Source organism: Sceloporus occidentalis, unplaced genomic scaffold, assembly GCF_023333645.1.
Source record: "Sceloporus occidentalis isolate IW3139 unplaced genomic scaffold, rSceOcc1.0.p SCAF_10, whole genome shotgun sequence".
Lineage (NCBI taxonomy): Eukaryota > Metazoa > Chordata > Lepidosauria > Squamata > Phrynosomatidae > Sceloporus > Sceloporus occidentalis.
Window position 1 is genome coordinate 2,009,855 of NW_028316990.1, and position 15,000 is coordinate 2,024,854.

At 39.4% G+C, this 15,000-nt stretch overlaps 1 protein-coding gene across 3 annotated transcripts in view; it reads left to right on the top strand.

The window, feature by feature from the left end:
- Window positions 1-12,487, top strand: part of CYLD (CYLD lysine 63 deubiquitinase) — a 28,010-nt gene extending 15,523 nt beyond the window's left edge. For all 3 annotated transcript variants that reach the window (XM_089539509.1, XM_089539508.1, XM_089539510.1), the window contains 10 exons: window positions 257-422; window positions 1,058-1,199; window positions 2,713-2,835; window positions 3,916-4,007; window positions 4,445-4,511; window positions 5,799-5,931; window positions 6,069-6,177; window positions 6,810-6,928; window positions 7,095-7,311; window positions 7,724-12,487. In XM_089539509.1, coding sequence (XP_089395635.1) covers window positions 257-422; window positions 1,058-1,199; window positions 2,713-2,835; window positions 3,916-4,007; window positions 4,445-4,511; window positions 5,799-5,931; window positions 6,069-6,177; window positions 6,810-6,928; window positions 7,095-7,311; window positions 7,724-7,908 — 1,353 coding nt within the window. In that variant the 3' untranslated portion in view covers window positions 7,909-12,487. The remainder of the gene's footprint in view (window positions 1-256; window positions 423-1,057; window positions 1,200-2,712; window positions 2,836-3,915; window positions 4,008-4,444; window positions 4,512-5,798; window positions 5,932-6,068; window positions 6,178-6,809; window positions 6,929-7,094; window positions 7,312-7,723) is intronic.
- The last annotated feature ends 2,513 nt before the right edge of the window (window positions 12,488-15,000 follow it).

Here is a 15,000-nt window from a genome sequence, read left to right on the forward strand (position 1 = left end):
ATGGGTATGCCATGCAGCCCTGCTAGGCCTTGGTGCTGTGCAGCCTCCTTTTGTCATGGCTGAGCTCAGTATGAAACCCTCATAATGTCTGTATGACTGGATAACTCTCACAAGATTGCTTTTAGCCCTTTCCTTCATGGCAGATGCACTGTTGCATATGTCAACCAAATAGTGTAATAATAACTACCAAGACAGTAGTCTTGTATTTATTAGTTATTCATTTAGGGAGACATGTCCTCCTGTTTAACTTTTCCAGGAAGAAGAATGTGCAGGATGTACTGATGGAACATTTAAAGGAACTCGATACTTTACCTGCGCACCCAAGAAGGCTCTTTTTGTTAAGCTGAAGAGCTGCAGACCAGATTCCAGATTTGCTTCATTGCAGCCTGTCTCTAACCAGATTGAACGCTGCAACTCTTTAGGTACTGTTTCTGTCTTTTAGACACATCATAAAAGTTATTTCTGTATATGTTTAATAAATGTTCGGTGGATAATAAATCAATGGAATGGATTTCCTATTCATTTTATTTGTCAGGAAGAGATAAGATCTATAATACACTATTTTAAAGCATAAATCTAATGGCAACGGTAATAGGTTTAAGTATTAAAAAACTCACCTGGTTAAAATTGTTAATAAGAAATTCATGGACCTACAGGTCAGATGTTTTAACAAAACAATTTGCTTATGGATTTCAAGCAAGACTGTAATGGAAATGGAGTGTTTTGCTTCTGTTTTTCACAAAGTTCATCCTATGAAATGATACTATAAATAGTATGTTTCATTTTACCAAAATTTGGAAGAGCCTGTATTATGGTACCATCCAGTTTTTTTAAATTGTTACTATTTGTTTACAGCATTTTATCTCTAAAATAACTCCAGGTGGAAGCCTAAATAGCAATCTCTTGCTCTCTCTCTCTCTGAGTTTGTGTGTGTTGATATATAAAATCTGAGCAGCTTTGCTTTTTAATTTATCCTTCATATCCTTACAACACTTGGAGCAATAGTAGAGTTCAGACACTTATGCATCATATTTTCTTCTTCATTATTATTGCTAAGCTTTTGGAGGTTACCTAAGTGAAGTGGTTGAAGAAAACACACCTCCAAAAATGGAAAAAGAAGGCTTGGAGACAATGATTGGAAAGAAGAAAGGAATTCAGGGTCATTACAACTCATGCTACTTAGATTCCACCTTATTCTGGTAAGGATTTAAAGCTGCATTTTGAACTTCAAATTGAGGGGAAATGACATAAATGTACAAAAGGAGAAAGAATAATTAATAGGAAGCACAAAATAATGACATTGGTCTCACAGGTTCATATTTTTTATTTTAATCTCTGTATAGTGCTTAGGTCTTGAGTTCACAATAGCAATAATAGGTTCCAGTGTAGTGTGCCCTTGCCATGAAATTAATGGATCCCGTTAAAATTGGTCAGAATTGTAAATGTGAGTTAATGATTGAGGGGAGCAGCTGTGTGATGTCCATGTGGATTCTAAAAGACTTTAGCTGCTTCGATTAGGGGACTAGGAGATACTTCCCTACCTCACTGGGGCTGGATGAGTAGATGAGAAGAAAGAGCTGGTGACAAGAAAGAGTGATAAGGGAAGGTCTGAAGGGATCAGGTGAGTTCCACTCTACCAGCTCTGATTTGGCCTCATACATGCTCAAAACTTTGGCTAAGATCTGCATAATCAGACATAGTGACAATGATGGAGCTCTGTTGTCATAGCTACTTCTGCCAGTGCCTCTCCATCCTACCCCTCAAGGCAGGCAGTGTTCCAGTCAAAGGGTTTCTAAGGCCCGTTACAGACGGGCCTATAGTACGGACTGGATCCGTACTAGAGTTAGAAAGGGGCGTCACTTCCGGACGCCCCTAACCCTAATACGGACTGAGTCCGTACAAAATGGCGGTGCCCGTTCCACATGGGGGCCGCCATTGCTACATCACCACTGTGCTGTCTCCAAACGAGGCGGCGCGGTTGTGACGTACTGGCGCCGTGCCAGGGCTCATAGGGCGCCCTTTCTGCAATGCCAGAAGGAGCTCCAAAATGGAGCTCCTTCCGGGATTTGCGTCACTGGCGCAACCTTTAGACGGCTACGCCAGCGACACAAGGCAGAAAGGGGCCGAGCGGCCCCTTTCTGCTTGTCCCCGCCGCCGTCGGGTGTCCTTGGGGCATGATGCCCCAAGGACACCCCTTTCCAGGCAGCGGGGAAGAGGCCTGGAAAGCGGCGGATTGGGGCCCCAGAGGCTGCCGCTCTGGCAGCTGAGGCCCCAATCCGGTGGGGAAAGGAGCGCCTACAGGCTGCCCCAAAGGGGCGGTCTGTAACGCGCCTATGACACTGCAGATCAGGACACTGGGGAAAGTATACTGTAGCACTCTCCCAGTCACAGGGTACATTGAGAATGGAACCCTTTTGGTTCTTGCCAGAGCTGCTTGGGAGAATGCTGCAATCATCATTCCCCAGCAGCAGTAACTGCAGTGTGTAATATACATGTTGCTCTTGGCAACACTGGGACTAATCTTTAGCAAAATTCACATTTTGTGGCTGACAGTAAGGAATGCGTCCTAGCCTCTGCTTTCTCAGAAGCAATGGATTATAGTGAGGGTACAGGAGTTCTGTGGACTTGATGATAATCCCAGCCTTAAACTATTCCCTCCCTGCTTCATTTTACTGTGTTTCCAGAATGAAATTAATGTCTTTCCCTTTTCAGCCTATTTGCATTCAGCTCTGTTTTGGACACAGTCTTGCTTCGACCAAAAGAGAAAAATGATGTAGAATATTATAGTGAAACTCAAGCGCTCCTGCGGACAGAAATAGTTAATCCTCTCAGAATGTAAGTATAGGCATAGGCACATCAATGAATCTGCTTGTTTTCAGATTACCTTCCATTTTTTTCTGCCAGTTTTCACTGTGTACTGTGCAGCTCATTGTAGCTGTATCTATGTTAGCAGTTTTGGATGTGTGTTAGTTCACACAAGGACATGATGAGGGTTAAGAATTATAGCTTGCACTGTAGAACATGAGCCAATATCCTCTGCAAAGCAAACAGTTCCTTGAGATCAGATGAAGAGTCAGGAGCCCTGGTGGCACAGTAGTTAACTGTTGGTACTGTAGCCACAACATTGTGAGTTCGATCCCAGGGCTCCAAGGTTGACTCAGCCTTCCATCCTTTTGTAGTTCAATAAAATGAGTACCTAGCTTGTTGGAGGCAATTGGCATACAGATTGTAAAACACTTAGAGTGCTGAGTTCACTATGAAGTGGATAGAAATGTAGAGCTATGCTATTGCTAAGAGTTACTGCTGTGCTACATTTGGGCGGTCTGCCCTGATGGGCTACCACATTTCTCAGCTCAGTTGTTTGCTGCATACTGCTTTTTTTTATTTGACTCTAGTTGCTCCTTTTTGGCTAGTATCAACAAGATGTGCTATTCCTAAGGCAAGGCTCAGGACAGCTTCTTCTGGGGTGAATGCAAAAGAGGCTCCTGATTTCGTTTCCCAGTAGAGGATTTGGAAACATGTTTTTGAGACTATTAATACGTTAGTGATTATATTATATTAGTGATTCTGTTTGATTCTATTTAATAGATTAGTGGCTTCAGAAGTTTGTATTAAATGTGTCTCACCCTGAATTGAGAACTACGATACTTCTCTGAAACTTTACATCTCAAATATGAGAGCCTATTCTGGTGTTAACCATGCATTTAAAAAAATTTTGTCCACATACATTTCCTGTGAAGATCACAGGGGATGAATATAGGTGTTGTACTTCTTTTGCTTGCTGTATTTGCATGAGTTTGAAATCAGTATTCCTAAAAAGTGTGTGTGTGTGTGTGTGTATGTGTGTGCGTACGTACATGCACAGACGCACACAGTGTCTCCCTTTCTCTCAGTCTGCTCATTTTTATGTTCTAGATATGGATATGTGTGTGCAACAAAAATAATGAAGCTGAGGAAAATATTGGAGAAAGTTGAAGCAGCATCAGGATTCACCTCTGAAGAGAAAGGTAACTTGAACTCTTTACTGTTGACAATGAGAACAAAGGGAAGGGAGATGTGTATTACAAATAGAAGTTCTGAAAGGATGATATTCAGAGGGGATGACATAGATCTTGAATTGAGTAGTGGCCACAATTGCTAGTTGTTTTGCTTGGGGAGGGAATTGAAATACCAGAATTTCTAAACGGATTTCAAAGATTTGGGACACTGTCCTGCTAACTGAATTCACTTTTTTCCTGAACTTATTATTGAATATAAACAGATAGACGTGGACAAAACATTGGTGCCATTTCAGCCCTTCTGAGCTCATAACAATGCCTTGGGATAGCATATAATTCCCCCATAAGAGTGTAGGTCACCTGACTGTTCATGGTACATAGGGAAGACATAAACTAGTTTATTTGGCTCTGCTTGGATACCCTGTTTAACATGTATTCTTTCACAGATCCAGAAGAATTTTTGAATATTTTGTTTCATCATATTTTGAGAGTAGAACCACTATTAAAAATAAGGTAAGTCTTTTCCTCTGCTTCCATAATATAAATTTTGTAATGTAATTTTCCACTTTGTGGCTTATGACATTAATGGGATGTACCTTGTTAAATGGCATGGATGGAACTTGGTTAATTTCACTTTTCTCCACATGAGACCAAATTGTAGCTGGCTTGGGCCAGCTGGGCCCAATGGCTTGGGCCCAGGGTATCTGGAGGACCGCCTCTCTCCGTACAATCCGCCCCGCGCACTCAGATCATCAGGGCAGCTATTGTTAAGAGTTCCAGAGGCAAAATATAATTCCACCTCTAGGAGAGCCTTTTCCATCTCGGCCCCCAACCTCTGGAACGTGCTGCCCTTTGAGCTCCGCTCAGCTGCCTCCCTAGCCCAATTTAGGAAGGGGCTAAAAACCCATTTATTCGAACAAGCTTACCCCTGACCAGAATTCTTCCCCCCCCCCCCCCCCTTCATCAGCATTGTTTTGTCGGCATGAAAATTTTATTATTTTTATTGAACTGTTTTTAATGAATTCTGTATAGTTTGCTGCTGTATTGTTATGTTGTTATGTAGTTGTTGTTCACCGCCCTGATTTTTAGAAGGGCGGTATACAAATAAAATTTTTATTTTTATTATTATTTATGTTGTTTTGGATGTCCTTCACTGGGTTATGCTTCTCTTTCTTTTTCATCTCCTCTGTGAAAATGTTCCGTTCCTCTGCTCCCCAGAAAACATGTTAATAATGATGGAACAATAGGTATAGACTCTGATTATGTAGTATCTTTTGTAAAATCTGGATAACAACCATAAATGTTCTGTTTAGAAGTATGAGAATCAACATTACTGTCTTCTTTTTTGCCTAGTATGAATATGTATAAAGAGGCTGTCTGGAAATTACTTGAAATCTGGTAATCTTCCTTATTAGAACTTCGTGGCTAGTCATGGCTAGCTTGACTAGCTTTAATCAACTTATTTTGATGGCCACACTTTGTACCAGGGATGGTCTCTGTGCTCTCCAGATGTTTGACCTGCATTGCCAGTTGTATGGGAATATCAGAGATGGTCAAAACGAAATAAAATAAAATAAATGGAGGGCCACAGGTGCCCATCTCTGCTTTAAACCCTTGTCTGAGATTTATTTGATTGCTTCACAAGCTTCTTGGTTACCACCCCACATATATTTGGAGCTTTAGAAATATAGAACTGTTACTATATGGATGCAATAATAGTAAAGCATTTTCTTTTAATGAGTGTTAGTCCTAATTATGGTTGACTATGTTTTTCCCCCCCAATGTACACTGTCTTCTTAGATCAGCAGGTCAAAAGGTTCAAGACTGCTACTTCTATCAGATTTTTATGGACAAGAATGAGAAAGTTGGAGTGCCTACAATACAGCAGTTATTGGAATGGTCTTTCATCAACAGCAACTTGAAATTTGCCGAGGTTTGGTGCATATTCTTGTTTTCACAGCTTTTATCAGTTGTGACTCAACAGCGTATTAAGCTGGATGCTGATGAAACTACAGATGGATCTGCGATTTGACTGAAACACAAACAAATTTTCTTGTTGGCTTTTGCTAGGCACCCTCATGTCTCATCATTCAGATGCCTCGATTTGGAAAAGACTTCAAAATGTTCAACAAAATCTTTCCTTCCTTGGAATTAAATATCACAGATCTGTTAGAAGACAGTGAGTATAAAATATTCTTCATGATGATGTGGCCGGATTGTTTCTAGAGCTGCTGATGCTCTCCCTGTCAGCCAAGTATTATAGAAAACAGAACTCATTTTATCCATTAGATTTTCAGTAGCTATGTTGTGTTGTGAAGGGATACTACTTTGACTGTTGAACACTGGTTTCCGACCCCCCCTTCCCCTCCAAAAAAAAGCTAGGGACCAGGTATGCCAGAAATGAGTCCTCTCATTCAACTGTAAAGGTGGTAAAGACATGTATTCTCTTGGGATGGTCTATTTTAAGCTGGGTGGGATACTCCATTTACAATTTTAGAGGAAGGGGTGTAGATCAGTATTTAACTGATTCATTTGCTTAAAAAATGTATTACAGATGAATGGCTTTCTCATTTGTAACAGAAGAATCAGGATTTCTCCCAGTCCTGGTGGAATAATATCTCATAAACTATATCACACCACATTTTGTTCTTTTCACATGAAAGCATCGCTTGCTTTTAAGATTTTTGCTGTCTTACTGTGTTTTGATTAGCTTAATAAGAGTTAGATTTATGTTGTGTTGTGAAGGGATGCTACTTTGACTGTTTGTGCACAATCTTGATAAATGGACATTTTTTCTCTTACAAAATACAGCTCCTAGACAGTGCCGCATATGTGGAGGACTTGCAATGTATGAATGTCGAGAGTGCTATGAAGATACAGAAATTTCTGCAGGCAAAATCAAGCAGTTTTGCAAAACTTGCAATACCCAAGTAAGTTCCTCTAAGTGTTGCTGGAATGATGTCTAGTCTACTTCTTGCTCAATGTTGGGGATCTTGTGTCACATGCTCTCTTATAAGATGAAAGGTGCCTTTAGAAGACAGAAGGAGTTCTCTGATCTTATCAAAAGTTTATTCTAACACTTCTCATCATTTGTAGGTTCATCTTCATCCCCGAAGACAGAGTCATAAATTTAATCCGGTGTCTCTTCCAAAAGATCTACCAGACTGGGACTGGAGACATGGCTGCATACCTTGTCAGAAGATGGAATTGTTTGCTGTTCTTTGTATAGAGACAAGCCACTATGTGGCATTTGTTAAATATGGTAAAGGGGACTCTGCCTGGCTCTTCTTTGACAGCATGGCTGACCGGGATGGTATGTCTTTTCATTGACTTTTTCTCGATTTTTCCTCATGTGTTGAGACATCTTAACTGCTAGAATAACACTTAAATAGGATTACATATTACTTGCTTTATTTAATGTCTTTGTATTATATTTTGGTAGCAAGAGCAGCAAAGTACACTGCTGTTAGCAGCCTGTAGCTTTTAGCAACATGTAGTCCCAGTGTTTTTACCCTTGATCATACAAGAGCAGAAAACAAACATTGGGAGCTGGCTGTTACCTAGATAAAGACTCAGATGTAAAATTGAGCCTGTCCAAGAAGCTAATAGGGATTAAACTGTGTAACAAAGTCCTTTGTGCATTGAAAGAAACATAGCAGCAAGTGACTAATTCTTCCTCCTGGGTTCATTTTTTCCCTGTCTTCTTTTCTTCTCTTTCCTAAAAGGAGGCCAGAATGGCTTTAACATCCCTCAAGTGACTCCATGCCCAGAAGTTGGCGAGTACCTGAAAATGTCTGTTGATGAGCTGCATTCATTGGACTCGAGAAGAATTCAAGGCTGTGCACGAAGACTGCTTTGCGATGCTTATATGTGCATGTATCAGAGCCCAACCATGAGCCTTTACAAATGAAAAACAGTGGTTTGGGAAGGAAGAAGTTTCCCAGTGACTTGATTGAAACCCAAGAAAGTTCAGGTGGGCTGTCGGCTCACTTGCATATGCATCTGTTGCCGGCAATGGATGCTTCAGAGGTGTGACAAGCAAATGTCTGCAATGAAAGAAGAAAACTTTTTAAAGAAGGAAAAAAACAACATCCCTAAAATGCGGTGTTTTGTTGCTAAAATACTTAATAAGCATTTTGCACTCTAGGGAGTGTGTGTGTGTGTGTGTGTGTGTGTTTTAAATAAAAGGTGTAAAGGATACTATTAAAATGTTTAGGCTACATTTCAGATGAGTTGTGCACATGGAACAAAATTTTGTGTGTGTCAAAATTGCCATGTCAAATGTTCTGCAGAGGCTTCATTCAAGGAACCACAAAGCCTAGGATGGAGGGATTGTATTAGAGAGCGTCTCTATGTTTGTGCATATGTTTTTTTTTTGCAGCGCTGTACAGGTTGTACAGTTAGGATACTGGATTATGACCTGATTCTTGCTATTGAGACTTTTGTTTGCTTCTTTTTGGCCCTAGTATAAATTATAACAGGAAAGGAACAAAATGGCTCCAGTGTATTGAGTGAGCATGTAAACACATAAGCTGTTTGATCACTCTGCTGTGCTCCCATGGACCAAGAATGTGCAGTGTTCTCTTCATTGCTGATGGTTTCCTTTAGCAAACAACAAGGCATTAGCTGATACAACATTTTTTCTCTTGTAGGATGTCTGTTTGGAATGATTCCTATACACAGAAGTTGGTCATTGTAATGCACCATCCATGAAACTTGCTCAAAGCCTGTCCCTTGAGCTGGATGAGCAGGTTGTCTGAATAACTCATTTTAATACAGCATGGATGTTCCCTTGTTAAGTAATTCCAAAAACTATATGTGATTACAAAAATAGTAATCTTATGTTTTTGAGTTTTAATGGGAGGGCCTTTTTGATTATTTTAATTATTTGATTTTCTCCCATGTTTGGAGACTCCTCAGCAGAATTTCTGCATGCCTTCTTTCATCATCATGTTAGGTTGTTTGTCCCAAGAAGTTCCCCAGTTACTCAGAAGTTCTGATTTGAATGTAGCTTTATTATTTATGTGAATCAAAAGGCCATTCTGTGTATGAGAAGAAAAGGAGGTGGCAAGGTTCATTCACACTGGAATAATAACAAGGAGTATTAAATTCTCTTTTGTATGCTGTTACATAGGTATATGTGTGTGCATGTGTGTACACAGTTCTGGGACACACAAAGAATCAAGCCTTGTAATGTATGTGTGTCTTTAGGATATATCCAATTTAAAAGAATTTTACTGCCATAGTTTTCCCTACCACTGAGAAGATGATTAGACATGGTGGTGCGATGTATTTGTATTGGTTTGCTGCTCCCCCAGCTGCTGTCATCCAGATATATTGGGACTATAACTCCCAGAATCCTTCAGCCAACTAGTTACTTTGGAATGCATCAGGTTGAGGAAGGCTGGCATAGTCCTCATATCTTTCTTGCTCTTGTAGGGCTTTCAGGTCTGGCTCAACCTTTGACAACCTGGTGCAAAATTGAATTGAGGGGGCAGCATTCTACACAACTCAAGTTGTTGGCATAAATGTGTCCTACAGACACCCATGTATAATATTCCCAGGTTCAAAACAGGCAGTGGAAACATTATCATTGTATTTTTCACTTTTTGTCTCAGGGAATATTATTGAAATCAAATTAAAGCCCATAATATAGAAGCTGATACTGTACTTAGGATTTTATTGTATTCATATATTTTGTGGATGATTCCTTAAAATGTATCATCTCTAAAGATTAACTTGTCCCGGTGTATGGTCAAATCATTTGACTTGCTGCTCAGTACATATGAAAAATTACTTGGTTATTTGAAGTATCCTTTGAAACATTGAATATTTTTATGAACTAATAGTATTTTTTTCCCTGTGGGGAAATATCTATTATAGTTGCCTTACGTATATTCCTAAAATAAGGGCAGCTAAAGGCACATCCGATCTGAACCAAAAGGTCAATTTTGTAAGGAGAAATGGACTGCAGGTTAATGGGGTAATTCTTTGTTTTGTTTTGTTTGGAGTGGATGTTGGGTAGGTTATGTGAGTAGTCTGGGGATCAGCTTGTTCTAAAGAGACTGATGGAGAGAGTGATAGTAGGACACTGACATGATTTTTTAAAAGTGAGTTCTAACTAGGGTGGCTAGGTTGAATTCTCCCAAAAAAAACTTGAAGGGAAAGAGACATGAACAGGATGTAGGGATATAAGGTGGATATTGTCTTTCAGGATCCCAGGAAAGAATAAAGAAGAGGTTGTATGTCCCCTGGTGTCACAGTGCTAGAGGTGGAAGGATGCAGACTGATAACAGTCTTTGAATGAGGACAGATAAATGAGGGACCCCCAGCTACAGGACTTACAGAAAGATGTACAAAAAAGGGCCCTTGAGTTGAGGTATTTCTAAATATATTATTTTTATATGAGAAACAGTGCACCATTTCTCCCGTTTGGGTTGATGTTGATAATGAACTATTGGTTTTTTAAAAACATTAAGTTTGCTTTCCTAGTGGGTATGCGTGTGTTATGTTTGTATCTCAGGTTTTTTATAACATATCACTGAGACACTAAAACATCTTGCAGAACTACCCTTTTCATAGTGAAAGGAGGGGAAATGAGAATGTCTTGGTTAGATGGCAGAAGATTAAGAAAGAAATGATGTGAATACTGCAGGAAAACATGGGCAGCTCTGTACATCTGGAGTAACTCTTCAAATTACTTGTCAAGGGTATTTACTGGAGGAGCAAAGAAGGTAGTTACCATTTGTCTAGTTCAGTTTTTTCCAAACTTTGGTCTTCCAGGTGTTTTGGAATCACCTTCCAAAAGCCCAAGCCAGTTTGGCCAACTGTCAGGAATTCTGGGAACTGAAGTCTGAAACATCTGGAGAAGCAAAGTTTGGGAATCACTTGTAGTTCTCCACTAACAAGCTCATACTCTGCAGCTTTTAGATTCTGGGAATACCTCTCTGGTTTCATTTGGTTTGTAAAATTGCATGCATTCCCCCTTATGCCTCTGTGGGTCTTGTGGCTTGTTGGCCTCAGGCTGCACACTGAGAAAGTATGTAACCCCTTCCACAGAATCATATGGGAGAGGCCAAAAATGTAGGAGGATCCATGTGATTGTTCCAAGCCATCTGATTTTGCCACTCACTTGCATTGCTTGGTAAGGTACAGAATTTTGTTTTGGGGCAGTGGCTATTCTTCTCTGTGAAGCTGCCTTGAAATCTACACATGTGTTATCAGTTCTACATATCTTATTCATTTGTGGCCTAAAGGGGAAAATGAAAATATAACTTGGACAGGCAGTTAAAGGTAGATCACTAGGAGATATTTCTTACTTGTCAAAACAATTACAATTTAAGTGCTGAATTACAAGCCAGCACCAGAGACATTGGGGAATGGTTCTTAGACTCAATTTCTTCTTTATTTGAATATGACATAATTTATTTCCTGTCACTCCTAAATATTTAGTACAAGCACAAAACTTGAATTATGGCAAGGCAAAGATCAAATTGAACTATTGAACTATATTGAACAAGTGGCAAAGTAGATTCATAAACCCAATGAGGTTTTCTGTTGGCTGAGTTCTTTGGTCAGTTCTTTGTTTCAAATATTTGAGGAAGAATTCTGATCTGCAAAATGACAGAAGTAGTCTATTACTTGATACTAATCAAGGACTGTTTTATAAATCTTAGCCACTGTGAGAAATAAGGCAATATTTATTTTGAGGAAGGAGGACTAAATATCTTCCATTAGAAAATGTCAACTCTGAAATGGTGGGCAAACACTTGTTATGCAGTGGCTTTTGATCTCTGCTGGTCATTTCCTCAAACTGTCACTTAACATTGCATTTAAAACAACCCAGTAATTATGCATGTAATGGTCTCTCCCTTTTGTGAGATAAAAGGAGGAAAGAAACTGGTATCAACTTTACAGCATCTCTTGCCTCCTTTTCTCAGTCTCTCTCCTCTTTTGTTTCACTCATTGCCCTTTTCCCATTCTGATACAGTGCTTGTAAAGTTGTGTTACTGTACAAAGTGAATGTTGAACAGTCACTGCATATAGGGAAGGGAGTTTCAACAGATACAAAATCATTTTGTTTTGGCTTATGTTCCATTTTTCATGAAGAATTTGGTACAATAAGAGGACATGGAAACACTAGTGTGATATATACCAGGCAAAAAAAACTGTGGTTGAATGAATGTGAAGGCTGAATTTGGATTTTTACCTTTTACTTAGGCTGCCTCTTTTGAGGTTTGCATTTTATTTATTCTGCCATTGTAACAAAGTGTGTTTTGCATTGGCTTGCACAATTCCTGATGTTTTTGTTAAAAAAAGAATAAACATCCTGTGGTTGAGTGTAGTTGTCTCCTTAATAGATTGTCTCTCTACTGCAAGTTTAGGGAAATGTTTGGCTTGCTGTAATATAAAGCCTTAATTTCCCAAAGAGGAAGAAACTGTATCATATACTATTTCTGTATTAATATTTATTAAACCTGTTATTTTTATGGCTATCTTATTTCTTTGAGGAACGTGAAAGGCATGGAAGATTTCAAGGGGAAGCAGCAATTAACATGTCAAGAATTGTCACTTTGTTCTTTACCTTTTTGGAAGCATTATACCAGGAATATGGCATACATATCTAGGAAGAGATGTTACGAAACTGTACACCATCACTTTGAGACTTAGTAGACATGACTATTGTTGCAAAAAGTCTTGAGCAGGTTGTATTTTGAAATTCACGGCATTGCACAACATTTGTGTATTAGGAGTCCTGTTTTGAACAACTTCGGCCTAAATTCTATTTTAGTCCTTTCATTCAAGCATGTTGCCCTTATAATGTATTTGGTCAAAAGTTTGTTTTGGACCCACAAGATTAATAAATAAAAAACAATTCTTGAAGGAACAGGAGACAAGCCCAGGTCTCCCAGCATCTGCCAAGGCCTACTTAAAAATATTCTTGGCCCTATGCTAGCTACACATAGTTTGTGATCTTTTTGGTGTAACATTGGTGCTTGTATTCTTGACAGAAGTTCACTCCCACATCAGGTGTGGCATGTATATATCTTGAGGTATGGAATTTATATATCCTGATCAATGTACATTGTATATAAACATGTTCAGTTGTAGACCTCCATTATCAAGCTTTAGGGTAAAAAAGTTAAAACCATTATTCCATTTATTTCTCCATTTCTTACTTTGGAAGGTCAAAAGGCAAACCATGTATCGGCTAGTTCTGGTTGAAATGTGTGCCTCAGGTGCCATCTTGTGGCAGAAAGTCACAACTGCTAGCTTATTCCCCTTTCAAATGCTCTGTGAAAACATTTGAGAAGCAGCTAGATTGTGTTAGTGTGTTCACATTACTTTAAAGAAGTTACATTATCTAGCAAAGTTATTCCTCATATTTTTAAAACAATGTTTTAAAAGTTTAACTTTCCATTTGAACATGCTTTTTGTGATAACGTGGTACTTCATAGAGGTAGTACACTGGGCCTTTGGCATCTGCTGGGGTTTGGTTCCAGGGTCAACAAAATCCGTGGATGCTCAAGTCCCATTAAATACAGTGGCAGAGTGAAATGGTGTCCCTTATATAAAATGGCAAAGTCGAGGTTTGTTTTTTCGAATTTCTATATTTTAAAAATATTATCAAGCGACAGATACTTGAATCCATGGTTAATAAGTCCATGGATATGGAGGGCTGACTGCATACAATTTTATTTTATTGTTATCCCGACTTTCTCCCAAAGGGGAGCCCAAGGCAGCTAACAACATATATAACAACATATACGTAAGACCTTACCACACCTTATCTATGTAACAACTCCGTGTAGTAATACAGATAGGTGCTTCTTAAGCAATGTGAAGTGCAGATTGCTTACTTCTCTCCCAATGTGCCAGGGACTGGTATATATTTGTGGCCATTGGCTGCCGTTGGAGTTTATCACACAGGAGGAATTTCTTTTAATTTCGAATGAAAAGAAAGTGGAGACAGAACGCATTCACGTGAATTCGCTAGTTCAGCAAATTTACATGAATTTGAATTACATTCAAACTGACTTCCCATTGCCTGAAAAGAGCTTGCCACTGCCTGAAATTGCATGTGATCACCTCTCACGCAATAACGTGAAACCCCATGATTGTGTTTGGATTGCCATTGGATTATATTTCCAACTTCCCTTGTCTGATAATGTCTGATGTTTATCACACTATACTCTTAAAGTGCTACTATTCCACTTTGACTGCTCTAGCTGCCTCCTGTTGCATTGTGGGATTTGCAGTTTTAAGGAGGGGTATTTAGAATTCTCAGGCAGAGAAGTTCTCTAAATACCCCTCCTTAAAACTGCCAATCCCAGAATGCAACAGGAGGCAGCTAGAGCAGTCAAAGTGGAATCGTAGCACTTTAAGAGTATAGTGTGATAAACATCTCTGTTATTTCTTTCCTGCGAGGTGTCTGAGGACCAGCAATGGCTCATGGGTTGCGCTTGTTCAGGAAGAATAATGCATCCAAGGTTAACCAGTACATGAAGGAATGGAGAGATGTTTGGATGTGTTCACTTGAAAGATCCAGAACCATTCACAATGTCATAAGGGCTTCTCTCTCCCTGTTTCCTCTACATATGGTGTCTTTCTGTTTGTATTATCCGCAATCTTAGAAAGAACCACAAGGGCCGCCTAGTAGTCGGATCCTCTCCCATGCAGCGATACACAATTACAGCACTAGTGAAAGATGCCTCTGTTTAAAGACTTTCAAAGAAGGAAGCACTAACAGTCTTTGAGGCAGTCTGTTCCACCGTTGAACAGTTCCTATAGTAAACACATTTTCCTAATGTTTAGGTGGAATATATTTTTCTTGTAATTTGAATCCAATTGCAGTTCGAAATTCTAAACTCATTAGAGAGATGTAAATACTGTCAGTAGCTTTTGCTGGGCTGGGGCCCCACATTTTTATCTCTGATAGGACACACAAGGCAAGAAATCGTAAACAGAAGTAGCCATATGTCCACTTCTGCTTTGTGTTGGT